The 18,705-nt window shown below is 41.2% G+C and overlaps 1 protein-coding gene across 1 annotated transcript in view; it reads right to left on the bottom strand.

Annotated features, from left to right (window-relative positions):
* Nucleotides 1-883: 883 nt before the first annotated feature.
* The window catches only part of PACRG (parkin coregulated), an 809,417-nt gene continuing 791,595 nt past the window's right edge, over nt 884-18,705 (bottom strand). Inside the window, exon 5 of the mRNA XM_069769531.1 lies at nt 884-1,366. Coding sequence (XP_069625632.1) covers nt 1,206-1,366 — 161 coding nt within the window. The 3' untranslated portion in view covers nt 884-1,205. The remainder of the gene's footprint in view (nt 1,367-18,705) is intronic.

The raw sequence follows: 18,705 nt of genomic DNA, 5'->3' as shown, positions 1-18,705 counted from the left end.
CTGCCGCGAATTCTGGAATCATCATTGTCTATATACTATGGGGACATGCATATTCTAGAATACCCGATGCGTTAGAATCGGGCCACAATCTAGTATAAAAAATAAATGAATATCTTTCTCCCACCCATTGTATCGATAATCGTAGACAGCACACAGACTGCACAATTATGTCATCTGTGTGCTGTCCGTGATTTTCACAGACCCATAGACTTGTGTCGGTGATTTTGATTGGTGACTCCAAACAAAAATGGACATGTCTCTGTGTTATGTTTAACAAAAAATAACCACGAACATATGAATAACTCTAAAGATTATGATGGGTACATGTTATCATTGTGTGCTTGAGAAACTAATGGCAAAATGAGGCCTAAATCAAAGAACCACAATTGTTTAAATTATTAAAATCAATAACCTTATAGGTGAGAATGAAAATATAGCAAAGAAGCTGCAGGATATTTACGTACTTCCCGATACCCTTCTTGGGTGGACTTTCCTGTTGTCTGGTAATAAAGCTGATATAATGTATAGATATGAAACCACCTATGCAAGCTCTTCACTAAATAACATCCAAGAAATTTTGAATGTAGATAGAAGACAACAGATATGTAGCGTTCTTAGGCTTGATGAAGTATATGATAAAACCCCTTCAAATAGTGACAATTTTAGTAAACGCTAAAAAATGTCACTTTATCTTAATGTATGCAATAACTGAAGTGGCTTACTATGCAACTGGACACTTTACATGGCACAGCTGCCGAAAAGTCACAGCTGAACTGCTAGTTCTTTTCCATGACAAACACCTATTAAGTAGTCAGCGCAAACCCTCATTAAAACCTCTGACATCACCCTTAGGGCAACAGAACACAGAGCAGCAATTGCTGAATTGCATATGAAAATTATAGTTTTATTGTCTGTACAAGTGAAGTCTTAACTCTGACTCTCATTTCAGTCAGCTCAGCCATAAAGAGCGTATTCTTTTATGGTACAAAAAAAGCACAGTACACCATTGTAATGCATGAAACAGTCAGTGTTTATGTATTCCATCGCCTGGTGCACAATAGTACTAACAGTCAAATGGCCAAAAGATCCCATTTTAGCAGATGTGAAGAAAGAAAGTCATAAATAACAGAAAATTTAGCAAATTGGTGTGCCATTTCAGGAACACACGGAGGGCTTTGAAATCCTCCCGCTTATTCCATTCTATTCTAATTTAGCAGGCAGGATTCATAGGTAGGGACCATGTATTTTATATTGATGAAGGCATCTTCTCCTCCATGACGTTCAAAGGCTTCTAATGTTTCTTGAATTAAGTCTCCGATGTTTTCACGTTTTTGCTGGCTGTAGTCAATGCCATCTCCGGAGTTTACTGTATGAAGAAGAGATCACCGTTAGTTCTCAGTCTCGTCTTTTTTTTTTAATTGAATGCTACACATAGTAAAATACTTATACACAGTACTTGCCTAACCAGAAACATTTATATTATAATAATGATTAATATAATTATTTTAAAAGGAATTGGAGCTTTTAGATAACTAGCAGACATACAGCAGAAAAGCAACATACAAATGATTAAATAGAACAATGAAAACTGCAATAATTCCCTTAATAAAACAAGACATTTCCTAAAATGCTCCCATCTCTGTGTTCTGAAATACTTTGAAAACCATATAACATTTTCTAAAGAAAGAATTCATTTTTTTGTTCATTGAGAAACTTAACGGGTATTAAAAGGTCTTCCATAAATCTGAGCTATGTAGGGAATTTATAGACTTAATACAATGGCCTCTTCTATTCTGTTTAATTTACTTCACGTTGTGGAGCAAAAATTTGCAAGGGGAATAGAAGATAAAAGTTAAAGAATAAAAACTTTATGAGTGTAAACTATTGATTTACTATAACAAGTGACTCTTGTCAGTTCAGTCTACGGGACCAAAGGATGCATAATTTACAAGAACTATTCATTATTTAAAGTGCTTTTGTAAAGTTTTTCAAAGTGACCTACAACTAAAAAGGGCGACCACGGGATCGATACTAATCATATAGAGAAAACAATTCATGAGCTATGAAGCATTTTTTCACTTTAATTTGCAAAACCTTTTATTGCTGCGTAGCTTAGATATCCACAGATCGTGCTCACAGATACAGACTGATCAGCCATCTGCCATTCATACTGGTGAATACAAATAATGTCAATCTGTGCTATCTATTTATCATGCATTGATTATAAAACAGAAGACTAACTGCATCTAGTAATCGTGCACATTTCACGTGCTACACAAAAAAGCTATGCACATCACACCACTCATACACACTAACCACATACTGCACTTGTAACAGTCCAATCTTGGAACTGCTCGGCAAATTAGGCCACAAAAAGGGGAGATATTGTGCTATGCTGCAGGAAAAGAAAAGGTTCTGAGTTTTTTGAGAGAATTCGATGGCTAAATGATATCAAGGTGGTTCTTCAATGTCCCCTAATATGGGTTTCCAAGGTTGGCACAGAAGGACAGTTAAAGCACTTTTCTGAAACCAATACATATTAGGCTAAGATCAGCTGAAGCCACCGACATTGATGGGTTTGGCCAGCAATGTAAAGGTACCGTCACACTAGATGATATCGCTAGCGATCCGTGACGTTGCAGCGTCCTGGCTAGCGATATCGTCCAGTGTGACAGGCAGCAGCGATCAGGCCCCTGCTGTGCTGTCGCTGGTCGGGGAAGAAAGTCCAGAACTTTATTTGGTCGCTGGACTCCCCGCAGACATCGCTGAATCGGCGTGTGTGACACCGATTCAGCGATGTCTTCACTGGTAACCAGGGTAAACATCGGGTAACTAAGCGCAGGGCCGCGCTTAGTAACCCGATGTTTACCCTGGTTACCGGCATCGTTGGTCGCTGGAGATCGGTCTGTGTGACAGCTCTCCAGCGACCAAACAGCGACGCTGCAGCGATCCGGATCGTTGTCGGTATCGCTGCAGCGTCGCTAAGTGTGACGGTACCTTAATATGTATGGGGTCCTGGACAATTGATTGGTGGGAAAGTTAAAGATCCAGCATATCTGATTTTAGGCCTCCATTTCTTTTGTACTCTTGGAGATAAGCAGCTACTAGAGACATGTCTCCCAGTGGCTCCCTCACAGAGAATGCACAAGCATTCGGCAGAGCAATCGCTCCTATATATGCAAGAGTTAGCTGCCAGCTGAATGATCAGCAGAACCATCAAATGTGTATGGCGGGATTTAGAATAGGCCATCAATCAACTTATCTAGCAGTACATCTCTTTCCAGCTCAGTCCCATTCAAGGAATTGGACTGAGCTGCAATGCCAGGTACAGCTGCTACAAAATTATTAAGCTGTGTCAGGTGAACAATCAAGGGCATGTAGCACTCGTCAGAGCTCCACTACCCTTTCCATCAGCTCATCGCATGCGTGATACCAGTCGACCTCCCACCAATATGAGATTGATAGGTAATCTTAAAGAGGCATTATGATTGTGTATCCAAGGTACAGAAATACCCATTTACTCAACAAAAGGTCTCAAAAGTGTGTAAAAGCCCAAACATATAACAAAATGCACAGTTCTGGTGATGAACCTAGGATCCTAATGCTGTAAGACAACGGTGCTAAGTTCTCTGAATCCATGTGTATAAACTTATAAAACTGTGTACCCTTCTGATAGGCCTAGAAAACTTTTTCTTTAATCTAATCTACGTCTACACTAGTGAAGATACATAATATGAGTTTTGGTACGCAATATATAGGATTTTCATTTTATATGTGGCACATAGAAAGTCATTATTCCATTTGTCAATACAAGTCGCCTGTATTTTTAGTCCAAGCAGTTAGCTCAGTCAAGGGCATGTTCAACTGACAACGCTTCTTCTTAGCCAAATCTGTCCACTGCCACTGCTGATTTTTATTTCCCTATAATTTTTTATAATCACATTGCTGAGACTTCTTAACAAAGTAGGTTGAATAGCAGCTTTCCTAAGTAGACGTTAAAACATCACAATGACAGCTTACTTCTCAAGTGCAGATATGAATAAAAAGGTTTTCATTAGGAAATTAGTTATATCAGCAGTTTACAGTGAAGGTCATCACCCTAAAATACATATTCAACTATATTATCAGACCATTAAAGTGCTAGACTGGCTGAGGCGACATACACGATATTACACATATACTGCTTGTGCATTTAACAATCGCCAATCCGAAATTCTATAAATTAGAAAGTGTTTCAAAGAAATGCTAAATCTGTTATTACCATCTTTCCTTGTAATTTAGGAACAAGCAAAACTACAGTATAGTACTTCAAATGTAACACATCTCTTGTTTAAAATAGAGTCAAGGGACTGTGGGTGTCTAACCGATCCCTCAAACTAGGAGCACCATAGTCTATCCCAGTCCCCCGAATTACTCCTGAAATTGGAGACGCTGGGTTCATGTACCTATCTTTGCTCCTAACTTACCCTTTATGTGAAGTCCAATAGTAGAGAAAACATACATCCGCACTGCTCAAAGGTCCAACTCAGTGACCGTATTATAATATCGGTCTAGCACCACAGAAAGTGATACTGGCTGTATGAATCCTTTACACCTGAATCAACGGGGTGCTGCTGCCAGGAAAAATGTGTGCAGAATCCAAATGGCAAAAAAGAAAAAGTAGGCGCGCACTTACCCTGTTGCGGTGAATATCACTTTATTAGGACATATAAACAAACGGATAGCAGGGAGGGATAGGGTCAGCCACGGACAACGATCGTTTCGTGCTCTACGGCACTTCAACGGGTCCTTCCTGCTATCCGTTTGTTTATATGTCCTAATAAAGTGATATTCACCGCAACAGGGTAAGTGCGCGCCTACTTTTTCTTTTTTACCCTTTATGTGATCCCTCCCCCATCCAGGGAGGTGAGGGGCTGAAGTGTATAAGAAAACACCAACCAGATAGACAGGATTTACAGACATGGATAAAATAAAACTACAAACATACAAACACACTCACAAAACAAGTGGGAAACAGAGGAAGTATAGGAAGGGGAAACCAAACGTGAGAGGATAAGGAAAAACAAGGAAACCAACTGCACGCTGCAATCTCCAGAAAAACTCGCCAACCGCCAACTCCAAACACTGAACTTTTTCCTTCACTACCAAACCAGGAAGTAGAATTATCACAGGAAACTCAAAGGGCAAGTGGCGATCAAATAATAACAGAGGAAGTGGCCAACACTGAACAGCTGAGACAATTCAGGTTGGAGAGCTCCAGGAGATCAACAGAACTGATTAACCCTTCCATGACAGTGAGGAAACTTGCACTGTTTAATTGGATTTTGAAGCAGTTCTAATAAGTGCAGGAGTTTGTATAACCAGACATAGGGATCTTCTGCCCCTCTCTGTCGTGGTATCCCCATGACATCTAGACTTAACATTCTGCAGTACTTTATTTTAGCTAATTTTTTACTATAATTCTCATACTGGTGCTTATATAACAGTATGCATTTTATTTCCATGCTTACTTAAATGATATTAATAGTCACAAATTCCTCCTTCTTTTATCACTGACGATTTCTTTCTTTTACTGTTTGTATATGAGTCATCAGTTACTTGGAACGATGTAGACTAAATTAGATATAATATCACATAAACCATATTCTAAATACAGTATATGATATTTAGAACCTGCTAACGAATAAGTGGTAATAAGTGGTACATTGTAAAAGCAATGATAAGGTCAAAAATAGACTTCTTACTGGAAAACTCACTAAGAGCTGTGATCATATATATATATATATATATATATATATATATATATATATATGATCACAGCTCTTAGTGAGTTTTCCAGTAAGAAGTCTATTTTTGACCTTATCATTGCTTTTATAATGTACCATAAATATGTACCATATATATATATATATATATATATATATATATATATACTGCTCAAAAAAATAAAGGGAACATTAAAATCCCACATCCTAGATATTACTGAATAAAATATTCCAGTTGTAAATCTTTATTCATTACATAGTGGAATGTGTTGAGAACAATAAACCTAAAAATTTTCAACGTAAATCACAACTAACATCCCACGGAGGTCTGGAGCTGGAATCATGCTCAAAATGAAAGTGGAAAATAAAGTTACAAGCTGATCCAACTTCAGTGGAAATAACTCAAGACAAGGAAATGATGCTCAGTAGTGTGTGTGGCCTCCACGTGCCTGTATGACCTGTCTACAATGCCTGGGCATACTTCTGATGAGGCAACGGATAGACTCATGAGGGATCTCCTCCCAGGCCTGAACTAAAGCATCCACCAACTCCTAGACAGTCTGTGGTGCAATGTGACATTGGTGGATGGTGTGAGACGTGATGTCACAGATGTGCTCAATCGGATACAGGTCTGAGGAACAGGGGGTCAGTCCATAGCTTCAATGCCTTCATCTTGCAGGAACTGCTGACACACTCCAGCCACATGAGGTGTGGAAATGTTCTGCATTAGGAGGAACCCAGGGCCAAAGGCACTAGCATATGGTTTCACAAGGGGTGTGAGGATCTCATCTCGGTACCTAATGGCAGTCAGGCTACCTCTGGTGAGCACATGGAGGGCTGTGCGGCCCTCTAAAGAAATGCCACTCCACACCATTACTGAGCCACTGCCAAACTGGTCATGCTGAAGAATGTTGCAGACTGCAGATTGCTTTCCACGGCGTCTCCAGACTCTGTCACGTCTGTCACATGTGCTCAGTGTGAACCTGCTTCCATCTGTGAAGAGCACAGGGCGCCAGTGGCAAATTTGCCAATCCTGGTGTTCTGTGGCAAATGTCAAGCATCTTGCACGGTGTTGGGCTGTGAGCACAATCCCCATCTGTGGATGTCGGGCACTCAGACCATCCTCCTGGAGTCGGTTTCTAACTGTTTGTGCACACACATGCACATGTATGGCCTGCTGAAGGTCATTTTGCAGGGCTCTGGAAGTGCTCCTCCTGTTCTTCCTTGCATAAAGGCTGAGGTAGCTGTTCTGCTGCTGGGTTGTTGCCCTCCTATGACCCCCCTCCACATCTCCTGGTGTACTGACCTGTCTCATGGTAGTGCCTCCAGCCTCTGGACACTACGCTGACAGACACAGCAAACCTTCTTGACACGCCTCTCATTGATGTACCATCCTGGATGAGCTGCACTTCCTGAGCCACTTGTGTGGGTTGTAGAGTCTGTCTCATGCTACCACAAGAGTGAAAGCACAACCGACATTCAAAAGTGACCAAAACATCAGCCATAAAGCATTGGCACTGAGATGTGGTCTGTAGTCCCCACCTGCAGAACCACTCCTTTATTGAGTGTGTCTTGATAATTGCCAATAATTTCCATCTGTTGCATATTCCATTTGCACAACAACATGTGAAATTGATTGTCAAACAGTGTTGCTTCCTAAGTGGACAGTTTAGTTATATTCTGTTGTTTAAGTATTCCCTTTATTTTATTTAGCAGTATATATATATATATATATATATATATATATATATATATATATATATATATATATGTATATATATATATATATATACAGTGGGGCAAAAAAGTATTTAGTCAGTCAGCAATAGTGCAAGTTCCACCACTTAAAAAGATGAGAGGCGTCTGTAATTTACATCATAGGTAGACCTCAACTATGGGAGACAAACTGAGAAAAAAAAATCCAGAAAATCACATTGTCTGTTTTTTAAACATTTTATTTGCATATTAAGGTGGAAAATAAGTATTTGGTCAGAAACAAAATTTCATCTCAATACTTTGTAATATATCCTTTGTTGGCAATGACAGAGGTCAAACGTTTTCTGTAAGTCTTCACAAGGTTGCCACACACTGTTGTTGGTATGTTGGCCCATTCCTCCATGCAGATCTCCTCTAGAGCAGTGATGTTTTTGGCTTTTCGCTTGGCAACACGGACTTTCAACTCCCTCCAAAGGTTTTCTATAGGGTTGAGATCTGGAGACTGGCTAGGCCACTCCAGGACCTTGAAATGCTTCTTACGAAGCCACTCCTTCGTTGCCCTGGCGGTGTGCTTTGGATCATTGTCATGTTGAAAGACCCAGCCACGTTTCATCTTCAATGCCCTTGCTGATGGAAGGAGGTTTGCACTCAAAATCTCACGATACATGGCCCCATTCATTCTTTCATGTACCCGGATCAGTCATCCTGGCCCCTTTGCAGAGAAACAGCCCCAAAGCATGATGTTTCCACCACCATGCTTTACAGTAGGTATGGTGTTTGATGGATGCAACTCAGTATTCTTTTTCCTCCAAACACGACAAGTTGTGTTTCTACCAAACAGTTCCAGTTTGGTTTCATCAGACCATAGGACATTCTCCCAAAACTCCTCTGGATCATCCAAATGCTCTCTAGCAAACTTCAGACGGGCCCGGACATGTACTGGTTTAAGCAGTGGGACACGTCTGGCACTGCAGGATCTGAGTCCATGGTGGCGTAGTGTGTTACTTATGGTAGGCCTTGTTACATTGGTCCCAGCTCTCTGCAGTTCATTCACTAGGCCCCCCCGCGTGGTTCTGGGATTTTTGCTCACCGTTCTTGTGATCATTCTGACCCCACGGGGTGGGAGTTTGCGTGGAGCCCCAGATCGAGGGAGATTATCAGTGGTCTTGTATGTCTTCCATTTTCTAATTATTGCTCCCACTGTTGATTTCTTCACTCCAAGCTGGTTGGCTATTGCAGATTCAGTCTTCCCAGCCTGGTGCAGGGCTACAATTTTGTTTCTGGTGTCCTTTGACAGCTCTTTGGTCTTCACCATAGTGGAGTTTGGAGTCAGACTGTTTGAGGGTGTGCACAGGTGTCTTTTTATACTGATATCAAGTTTAAACAGGTGCCATTACTACAGGTAATGAGTGGAGGAAAGAGGAGACTCTTAAAGAAGAAGTTACAGGTCTCTGAGAGCCAGAAATCTTGATTGTTTGTTTCTGACCAAATACTTATTTTCCACCATAATATGCAAATAAAATGTTAAAAAAACAGACAATGTGATTTTCTGGATTTTTTTTTCTCAGTTTGTCTCCCATAGTTGAGGTCTACCTATGATGTAAATTACAGACGCCTCTCATCTTTTTAAGTGGTGGAACTTGCACTATTGCTGACTGACTAAATACTTTATTGCCCCACTGTATATATATATATATATACTAGATGGTGGCCCAATTCTAATGCATTGGGTGTTCTAGAATATGTATGTAGTTTATTTATGAAGATTTTAGAATAATAGAATAATACAATGAATACACAGAATTCGGCTGGCCGGGTGCCATCAATTAGCGAAGCGTGGTTCAAATCCCATACCAAATTGGCGGCTGGAATGCGCCTATCACTGATTGTTTGCGGCTGGCCACGTAGTATATAGCACAGCCATGTAGTATGTAGCAGCCCACATAGCATATAACACAGCAACATAGTATATAACACAGCTCACGTAGTATATAACAACCCACGCAGTATATAACACAGCCGATGTAGTGTATAACACAGCCGCTTAGTATATAACACAGTTCACGTAGTATATTGCACAGCCACGTAGTATGTAGCACAGCCCACGTAGTATATTGCACAGCCCACGTAGTATATTGCACAGCCACATAGTGTATTACACAACCACAAAGTATATTGCACAGCCACGTAGTATATTGCACAGCCACGTAGAATATTGCACAGCCCACGTAGTATATAGCACGGCCACGTAGTATATTGCACATCCCACGCAGTGTATTACACAGCCACATTGTATATTACACAGCCCACGTAGTATATAGCACAGCAACGTAGTATATAACAGCCCACGCAGTATATAACACAGCCCACGTACTGTATAACACAGCCACGTAGTATATAACACAGCCCACGTAGTATATTGCACAGCCACGTAGTATATTGAACAGCCCACTTAGTATATTGCACAGCCAAGTAGTACATTGCACAGCCATGTAGTATATTGCACAGCCACGTAGTATATTGCACAGCCCATGTAGTATATAGCACAGCGACTTAGCATATAACAGCCCACACAGTATATAACACAGCCCAATGTAGTGTATAACACAGCCACGCAGTAAATAACACAGCCCACGTAGTACATTGCGCAGCCACATAGTATATTGCACAGCCACGTAGTATATTGCACAGTCCATGTAGTATATTGCACAGCCCACATAGTATATTGCACAGCCACGTAGTATGTAGCACAGCCACATAGTATATTGCACAACCACATAGTATACAGCATAGCCACGTAGTATATTGCACAACCCATGCAGTATATTACACAGCTCACATAGTATATAGCACAGCGATGCAGTATATAACACAGCCCATGCAGTATATAACACAGTCACGTAGTCCCACATAGTACATAGCACAGCCAAGTAGTATACAGCACAGCCACAAAGTATAATGTTATGAAAGGCAATTCAGTACCACAATGGACATAGCGGTCAGGGCACATACAGTGATCTGACAATAACTCAAAATCATGGAACGAGCTCTGAGACGTGGGAACTCTGCAGACCGCAATCCCTAATCCTCTCCAAACAACACTAGAGGCAGCCGTGGATTGCGCCTAACTCTGCCTATGCAACTCGGCACAGCCTGAGAAACTAACTAGCCTGAAGATAGAAAATAAGCCTACCTTGCCTCAGAGAAATACCCCAAAGGAAAAGGCAGCCCCCCACACATAATGACTGTGAGCAAGATGAAAAGACAAACGTAGGGATGAAATAGATTCAGCAAAGTGAGGCCCGACTTTCTTAACAGAGCGAGGATAGGAAAGATAACTTTGCGGTCTACACAAAACCCTAAAGAATACCACGCAAAGGGGGCAAAAAGACCCTCCGTACCAAACTAACGGCACGGAGGTACACCCTTTGCGTCCCAGAGCTTCCAGCAAAACAATTAGACAAGCTGGACAGAAAAAATAGCAAACAAATAGCAAAGAAGAACTTAGCTATGCAGAGCAGCAGGCCACAGGAATGATCCAGGGAAAAACAAGTCCAACACTGGAACATTGACAGGAAGCCAGGATCAAAGCATTAGGTGGAGTTAAGTAGAGCAGTATCTAACGACCTCACCACATCACCTGAGGTAGGAAACTCAGAAGCCGCAACAACCACTTTCCTCCACCAACAGAAGCTCACAGAGAGAATCAGCCGAAGTACCACTTGTGACCACAGGAGGGAGCTCTGCCACAGAATTCACAACAGTATAATGCACAGCCACGTAGTATATTGAACAGTCCACATAGAATATTGCACAGTGCACAGTCCACGTAGTATATAGCACAGCCCACGTAGTATATTGCACAGTCCATGTAGTATATAGCACAGCCCACGCAGTCTATAACACAGCCATGTAGTATATTACACAGCCCACGTAGTATATAGCACAGCCACGTAGTATATTGCACAGCCGACACAGTATATTAGACAGCCCATGCAGTATATAGCACAGCCCACACAGTATATTACAGCCATGTAATGTAATACACAGCCCACATAGTATTTTGCACAGCCGACGTAATATATAGCACAGCGACACAGTATATAACACAGCCCATGCAGTATATAACACAGCCCACGTAGTGCCACATAGTATAGAGCACAGCCAAGTAGTATATTGCACAGCCACGTAGGATCCACCGCAGGCCTTTCCTGCTCCTCGCGCGCTGCTCCGGTCCCAAGCGGCAATAACACGTGATGATGTAGTGGTCTCGCAAGACTGCTACGTCATCTCCGGTCATTGCTGCAATGCATTATTGCGACCGGAGCGGCGCGCCAGGAGCGGGAAAGGATTTTTTTATTTTTTTTATTATTTTTAACATTATATGTTTTTACTATTGATGCTGCATAGGGGGGGGGGGTATGGAGGGGGCACTGACTGCAGGGGAGTAGGGAGCGGCCGGACTGTGCCCGTCGCTGATTGGTCACGGCCAGCTGGCCGCGACCAATCAGCTACGCAGGATTTCTGTGACAGACAGACAGAAAGACGGAAGTGACCCTTAGACAATTACAAAGTATATATATATATATATATACATAGAGAGAGAGAGGGAACGACATGGATGGGATAAATTAGGCAATACTTGAATTTGACAGTTGGGTGCATGTGTGTACGTAGTAGTGATGAGTGAATCTGCCGAAATTTGAATTTGGTAGTTTGCTCAACATTGGCCATTCAATCTCGAGATCCCAGTGCATAAATAAATAGAATGAGAAGAAATCATTAACATTCACCTCTCCACAGCCATGTTTATTTGGATGTTAAGGTTTGATTTTCATTCACAGGTTGTCGGTTTTCTTCACACCAGTGATCTGATCAAAGATGTGATGGGACCTGTGGTGTATAAATGACTAGAGGCTTATTAATGAAGACCAGACCGAAACATCCAAGTGGAAAGCTGCAAGAACAATGTGAGACATACCTAGGGAGAGATGAGTATTTATGTTTTAAATCCATTCCCGACTCATTGAAATCCAGCAAAATGGTAGCCGCCCATCATTTTGCTGCTTTTTTTCAAATTGGATCACAAAAATTACAAGTTCTGGTAAATTCTAATTTTTTGTGAAATTCAATGCAAATTTCAAATTAAGTGGTTAGCTCATCTCTAGTACGTAGCTTACCTGAGGATCAGTTTTTGGGCAGATTACAACTGGCAGGCACAGACAGGAGAGGGCCCTTGTGCAAGAACAATAAATGGGTCATTTGTAGCCCAATGGCTCATCATAATTCACAATTATTAGAGGTGGAAATGGGTCCCCCTACCTCTTGGGCCGCTGTGCCCCCGCACAGGTTGCATCAATGATATGTCTGCCCCTGCAGATTACAGTCTAATGTTTGCCATCCTACATAATTGTGAAATGATGGTTAATTGAAATGGCGAATTGTCATTTTTAAGTTATTGCAGTGACCATTGTGGGTTATTCTAACTTTAAAGGGAACCTGTCACCACAAAAATCGAAGATGAGCTGCAGCCACTGACATCAGGGGCTTATCTACAGCATTCTTTAATCATGAAAGATGAGAAAAAGAAGTTATTTTATATTCACCCGCTGTGGTCCGGGTCCGATGGGTGTCGTGGTCTGGTCCGGGGCCTCCTATCTTCTTACAATGACGTCTTCTTCTTGTCTTCACTCCACAGCTCCGGCGCAGGTGTACTTTGTCTGCCCTGTTGAGGACAGAGCAAAGTACTGCAGTGCGCAGGCGCTGGGCCTATCTGACCTTTCCTGGCACCTGCGCACTGCAGTACTTTGCTCTGAGAGCAGACAAAGTATGCCTGCGCTGGAGCTGCGGCATGAAGACAAGAAGAGGACGTCATCGTAAGAAGATGGGAGGCCCCGGACCGGACTGCGACGCCTATCGGACCCGGACCTGGGTGAGTATAATATAATCTCTTTTTCTCATCTTTTAGGACACATTGGGGGCTTATCTACAGCATTACAGAATGCTGTAGATAAGCGCCTGATGCCGGTGGCCGCAGCTCATCTTCGATTTTTGGGGTGACAGGTTCCCTTTACCAGAGGACTACCAACAATTTTGTCCATGTCTGTATGTCTTATGTATATTGACAGCTGAAGAAGTGCATAGCTAAACATATGATGAAAATGACAGCTCAATAACCGATAAGTAATTATTTGGACATCCTCAGAAAATGTGTTTGAGCGGCTAAAAAATGACAAACCAAGGAAATGGAAGATTCATTCTATACAATAGAGTAATTCAGTAGGACTGTTATGATGGATTTTCTCAGGGCACTATGGAACATCTATTCACGAGAAATCGTACTTTTCTCTGCCTTCAAGTATAAAATGATCTCTGAGATGTGATTTGACTAAAATGGTCAGCTTCACAGCAAAAGTCACCTGCCAAGTACAATAACTGCTTATTCCCTATCTCTACTGAAATTAGCAAATATTCCATCTCAAAGTGAGATAATTAGGGATGAATTCAGTGAAACAGTACAATGACTGACTCTACAAGAAAGATGAATCGCACTGATTTGTTCAGAACACCTAATGTTAAGTATGCAGTCATCAACTGTACTTTGAAGCAAATTGATACCGATACGAGGTTTTCCTGAGACATCCCTCTAACTGTTGCTTTATATCAGTGCACCATGCGGAGACAGGGCTTTAAAATGCAGGAATCTGCTCTCAACACCATACAAACATTGATTGTGGATGTAAATGCTTCCAGTGGTGCCTGATTATAGCCATATCAATTAATGAAAAGAAAATAGAGTATTCATTTTACATGAGATATAGAAACACTTAATATAAAGTAGCTGCCAGTATGTTGCTGTCAGGGTTTTTTTCACAAGCTGTATGTACAGTTACATTTCTTACTGAATAATGTTTGATTTTGTTCCAGAAAGGTTTCTATGCAATGCACAGATACAGATACGCTTTAAAGTATACCTGCCCTCTGAATGTGGTTACATTACTTATCCAGAAATAATGAGCAGCATTTGAATGCTGAATTCCTTTAATAGAAGAAAAGCAGTGAGAGAGATATTTTAATATTACAAGACATATTCTTTCCCGCTTTATGGGAAACATTTACAGTACACTGGGATCTTTAACATTAAGGTGCTCATCTTGCCTCCAGGATTAGAAGCAGTCACTGTGTAATGTGAACCAATATTTGTTAGAGCGAAGTATACAAATTTATCTGAAACTGGTTACACACATAGTCAGGAAATCTTCAGCCATGTTGATGAAGCACATATCCAGTACCTGGAATATGTGCTACAAAGTATATAATAAAGGTGCTATGTTTGTTTGGGAACATCTCGATAACCATACTGGGGAACCAATGATAGAGTTGGATTGTGCCATCTTTGTCACGCAGGATCGGTGTTTTATTCTACCTCTACACACAGTCTAACATTTAATTTCTTGGATTTCTTTATTCTTTTGCCTTCTCTTAATGGGGATATCCCTTGAAATGACAATTACAGTGGGGCAAAAAAGTATTTAGTCAGTCAGCAATAGTGCAAGTTCCACCACTTAAAAAGATGAGAGGCGTCTGTAATTTACATCATAGGTAGACCTCAACTATGGGAGACAAACTGAGAAAAAAAAATCCAGAAAATCACATTGTCTGTTTTTTTAACATTTTATTTGCATATTATGGTGGAAAATAAATATTTGGTCAGAAACAAAATTTCATCTCAATACTTTGTAATATATCCTTTGTTGGCAATGACAGAGGTCAAACGTTTTCTGTAAGTCTTCACAAGGTTGCCACACACTGTTGTTGGTATGTTGGCCCATTCCTCCATGCAGATCTCCTCTAGAGCAGTGATTTTTTTGGCTTTTCGCTTGGCAACACGGACTTTCAACTCCCTCCAAAGGTTTTCTATAGGGTTGAGATCTGGAGACTGGCTAGGCCACTCCAGGACCTTGAAATGCTTCTTACGAAGCCACTCCTTCGTTGCCCTGGCGGTGTGCTTTGGATCATTGTCATGTTGAAAGACCCAGCCACGTTTCATCTTCAATGCCCTTGCTGATGGAAGGAGGTTTGCACTCAAAATCTTTTATGTACCCGGATCAGTCGTCCTGGCCCCTTTGCAGAGAAACAGCCCCAAAGCATGATGTTTCCACCACCATGCTTTACAGTAGGTATGGTGTTTGATGGATGCAACTCAGTATTCTTTTTCCTCCAAACACGACAAGTTGTGTTTCTACCAAACAGTTTCAGTTTGGTTTCATCAGACCATAGGACATTCTCCCAAAACTCCTCTGGATCATCCAAATGCTCTCTAGCAAACTTCAGACGGGCCCGGACATGTACTGGCTTAAGCAGTGGGACACGTCTGGCACTGCAGGATCTGAGTCCATGGTGGCGTAGTGTGTTACTTATGGTAGGCCTTGTTACATTGGTCCCAGCTCTCTGCAGTTCATTCACTAGGTCCCCCTGCGTGGATCTGGGATTTTTGCTCACCGTTCTTGTGATCATTCTGGCCCCACGGGGTGGGATTTTGCGTGGAGCCCCAGATCGAGGGAGATTATCAGTGGTCTTGTATGTCTTCCATTTTCTAATTATTGCTCCCACTGTTGATTTCTTCACTCCAAGCTGGTTGGCTATTGCAGATTCAGTCTTCCCAGCCTGGTGCAGGGCTACAATTTTGTTTCTGATGTCCTTTGACAGCTCTTTGGTCTTCACCATAGTGGAGTTTGGAGTCAGACTGTTTGAGGGTATGCACAGGTGTCTTTTTATACTGATAACAAGTTTAAACAGGTGCCATTACTACAGGTAATGAGTGGAGGAAAGAGGAGACTCTTAAAGAAGAAGTTACAGGTCTGTGAGAGCCAGAAATCTTGATTGTTTGTTTCTGACCAAATACTTATTTTCCACCATGTGTAAATGGGTTAGTAACTGGCTTAGTGATAGAAAGCAGAGGGTGGTTATAAATGGTATAGTCTCTAACTGGGTCGCTGTGACCAGTGGGGTACCGCAGGGGTCAGTATTGGGACCTGTTCTCTTCAACATATTCATTAATGATCTGGTAGAAGGTTTACACAGTAAAATATCGATATTTGCAGATGATACAAAACTATGTAAAGCAGTTAATACAAGAGAAGATAGTATTCTGCTACAGATGGATCTGGATAAGTTGGAAACTTGGGCTGAAAGGTGGCAGATGAGGTTTAACAATGATAAATGTAAGGTTATACACATGGGAAGAGGGAATCAATATCACCATTACACACTGAACGGGAAACCACTGGGTAAATCTGACAGGGAGAAGGACTTGGGGATCCTAGTTAATGATAAACTTACCTGGAGCAGCCAGTGCCAGGCAGCAGCTGCCAAGGCAAACAGGATCATGGGGTGCATTAAAAGAGGTCTGGATACACATGATGAGAGCATTATACTGCCTCTGTACAAATCCCTAGTTAGACCGCACATGGAGTACTGTGTCCAGTTTTGGGCACCGGTGCTCAGGAAGGATATAATGGAACTAGAGAGAGTACAAAGGAGGGCAACAAAATTAATAAAGGGGATGGGAGAACTACAATACCCAGATAGATTAGCGAAATTAGGATTATTTAGTCTAGAAAAAAGACGACTGAGGGGCGATCTAATAACCATGTATAAGTATATAAGGGGACAATACAAATATCTCGCTGAGGATCTGTTTATACCAAGGAAGGTGACGGGCACAAGGGGGCATTCTTTGCGTCTGGAGGAGAGAAGGTTTTTCCACCAACATAGAAGAGGATTCTTTACTGTTAGGGCAGTGAGAATCTGGAATTGCTTGCCTGAGGAGGTGGTGATGGCGAACTCAGTCGAGGGGTTCAAGAGAGGCCTGGATGTCTTCCTGGAGCAGAACAATATTGTATCATACAATTATTAGGTTCTGTAGAAGGACGTAGATCTGGGTATTTATTATGATGGAATATAGGCTGAACTGGATGGACAAATGTCTTTTTTCGGCCTTACTAACTATGTTACTATGTTACTATGTTACCATAATATGCAAATAAAATGATTAAAAAAACAGACAATGTGATTTTCTGGATTTTTTTTTCTCAGTTTGTCTCCCATAGTTGAGGTCTACCTATGATGTAAATTACAGACGCCTCTCATCTTTTTAAGTGGTGGAACTTGCACTATTGCTGACTGACTAAATACTTTTTTGCCCCACTGTATGTCCGATCCATTGGATAGTTGATGCATTTAATATCGGTGGGAGTTTGATTGTTGGGAACCTCAACTGATCCTGAAAATTAAACTCCTATGTGAAGATGCCTGACTACTGCTCCACTAACTTTGGTGGGTCTATATGAGCGGTATTTACCAATAGATCTGAATTGACGCTACTGGTCAAAATCATGACAACGGGGTCTCCTCCTCTCATGATCATGAGGAAACCAATAGTCAGTCATCACCCAATCCATTCACCTCCTAGGTATATGTTTCTGGTGGAATAATTTTTAGGAAGTGTAGGTTCCACAAACGTTGTGTGGCTGGCTCCTTGTATAACTTTTCTCTTTCATACCTTCTAGTTATGCTACTCAGACATGTGCCGTATCTGTCATCCAAGCCATTTGTGCATTCAGATGGGAAAGGGGAATAAGTCATCAGAATCCTACTGTTCTGCTGTGGAGGAGACCCCCCTAAGACATCAGATACATGGCCATCCAAAATCAGATTACTTTTATTCAATGTCTATGCACCTTTAGGTAAAATTCATAGCAAATTCATCTCTTGCATTTTAAAAATGCATTTTTTTTAAATAAAAACAGCTTTGTTATTTCATTATAAGTTTTTTTGGCATGAAGTTTTCCTTATATATCTTCATAAAGAACTTTTTTTTATGTCAGTTATGTCTATAGACTTGCTTTCTGCAGTATATTAATTTTCTACATACACTGAAAATAGCAATGATGGGGATTAAGGCAAAAAAAAGATATATTCAAAGGCCTTAACAAAGACCTTCTTTAAATCGCTCAAGCTGCTACGTCTAGAAAGAACAGATTCAGATTTCTACACGACATGAGCAGCTGTTTTTATTATGTACAGATGAGATGGTGATTTTAATCATCTACTGACTCATCACGTTACCAATATGAGATGATGAAATAGGAAACCAAAATCTCAACATTTTCAGTCACACATGAATACATACATTCTTTTTGGTGATTTAATAAAATATTTT

Source organism: Ranitomeya imitator, chromosome 5 (assembly GCF_032444005.1).
Source record: "Ranitomeya imitator isolate aRanImi1 chromosome 5, aRanImi1.pri, whole genome shotgun sequence".
NCBI classification, from domain to species: Eukaryota; Metazoa; Chordata; class Amphibia; order Anura; family Dendrobatidae; genus Ranitomeya; species Ranitomeya imitator.
This window is presented reverse-complemented; position numbering and strand designations above follow the sequence as displayed.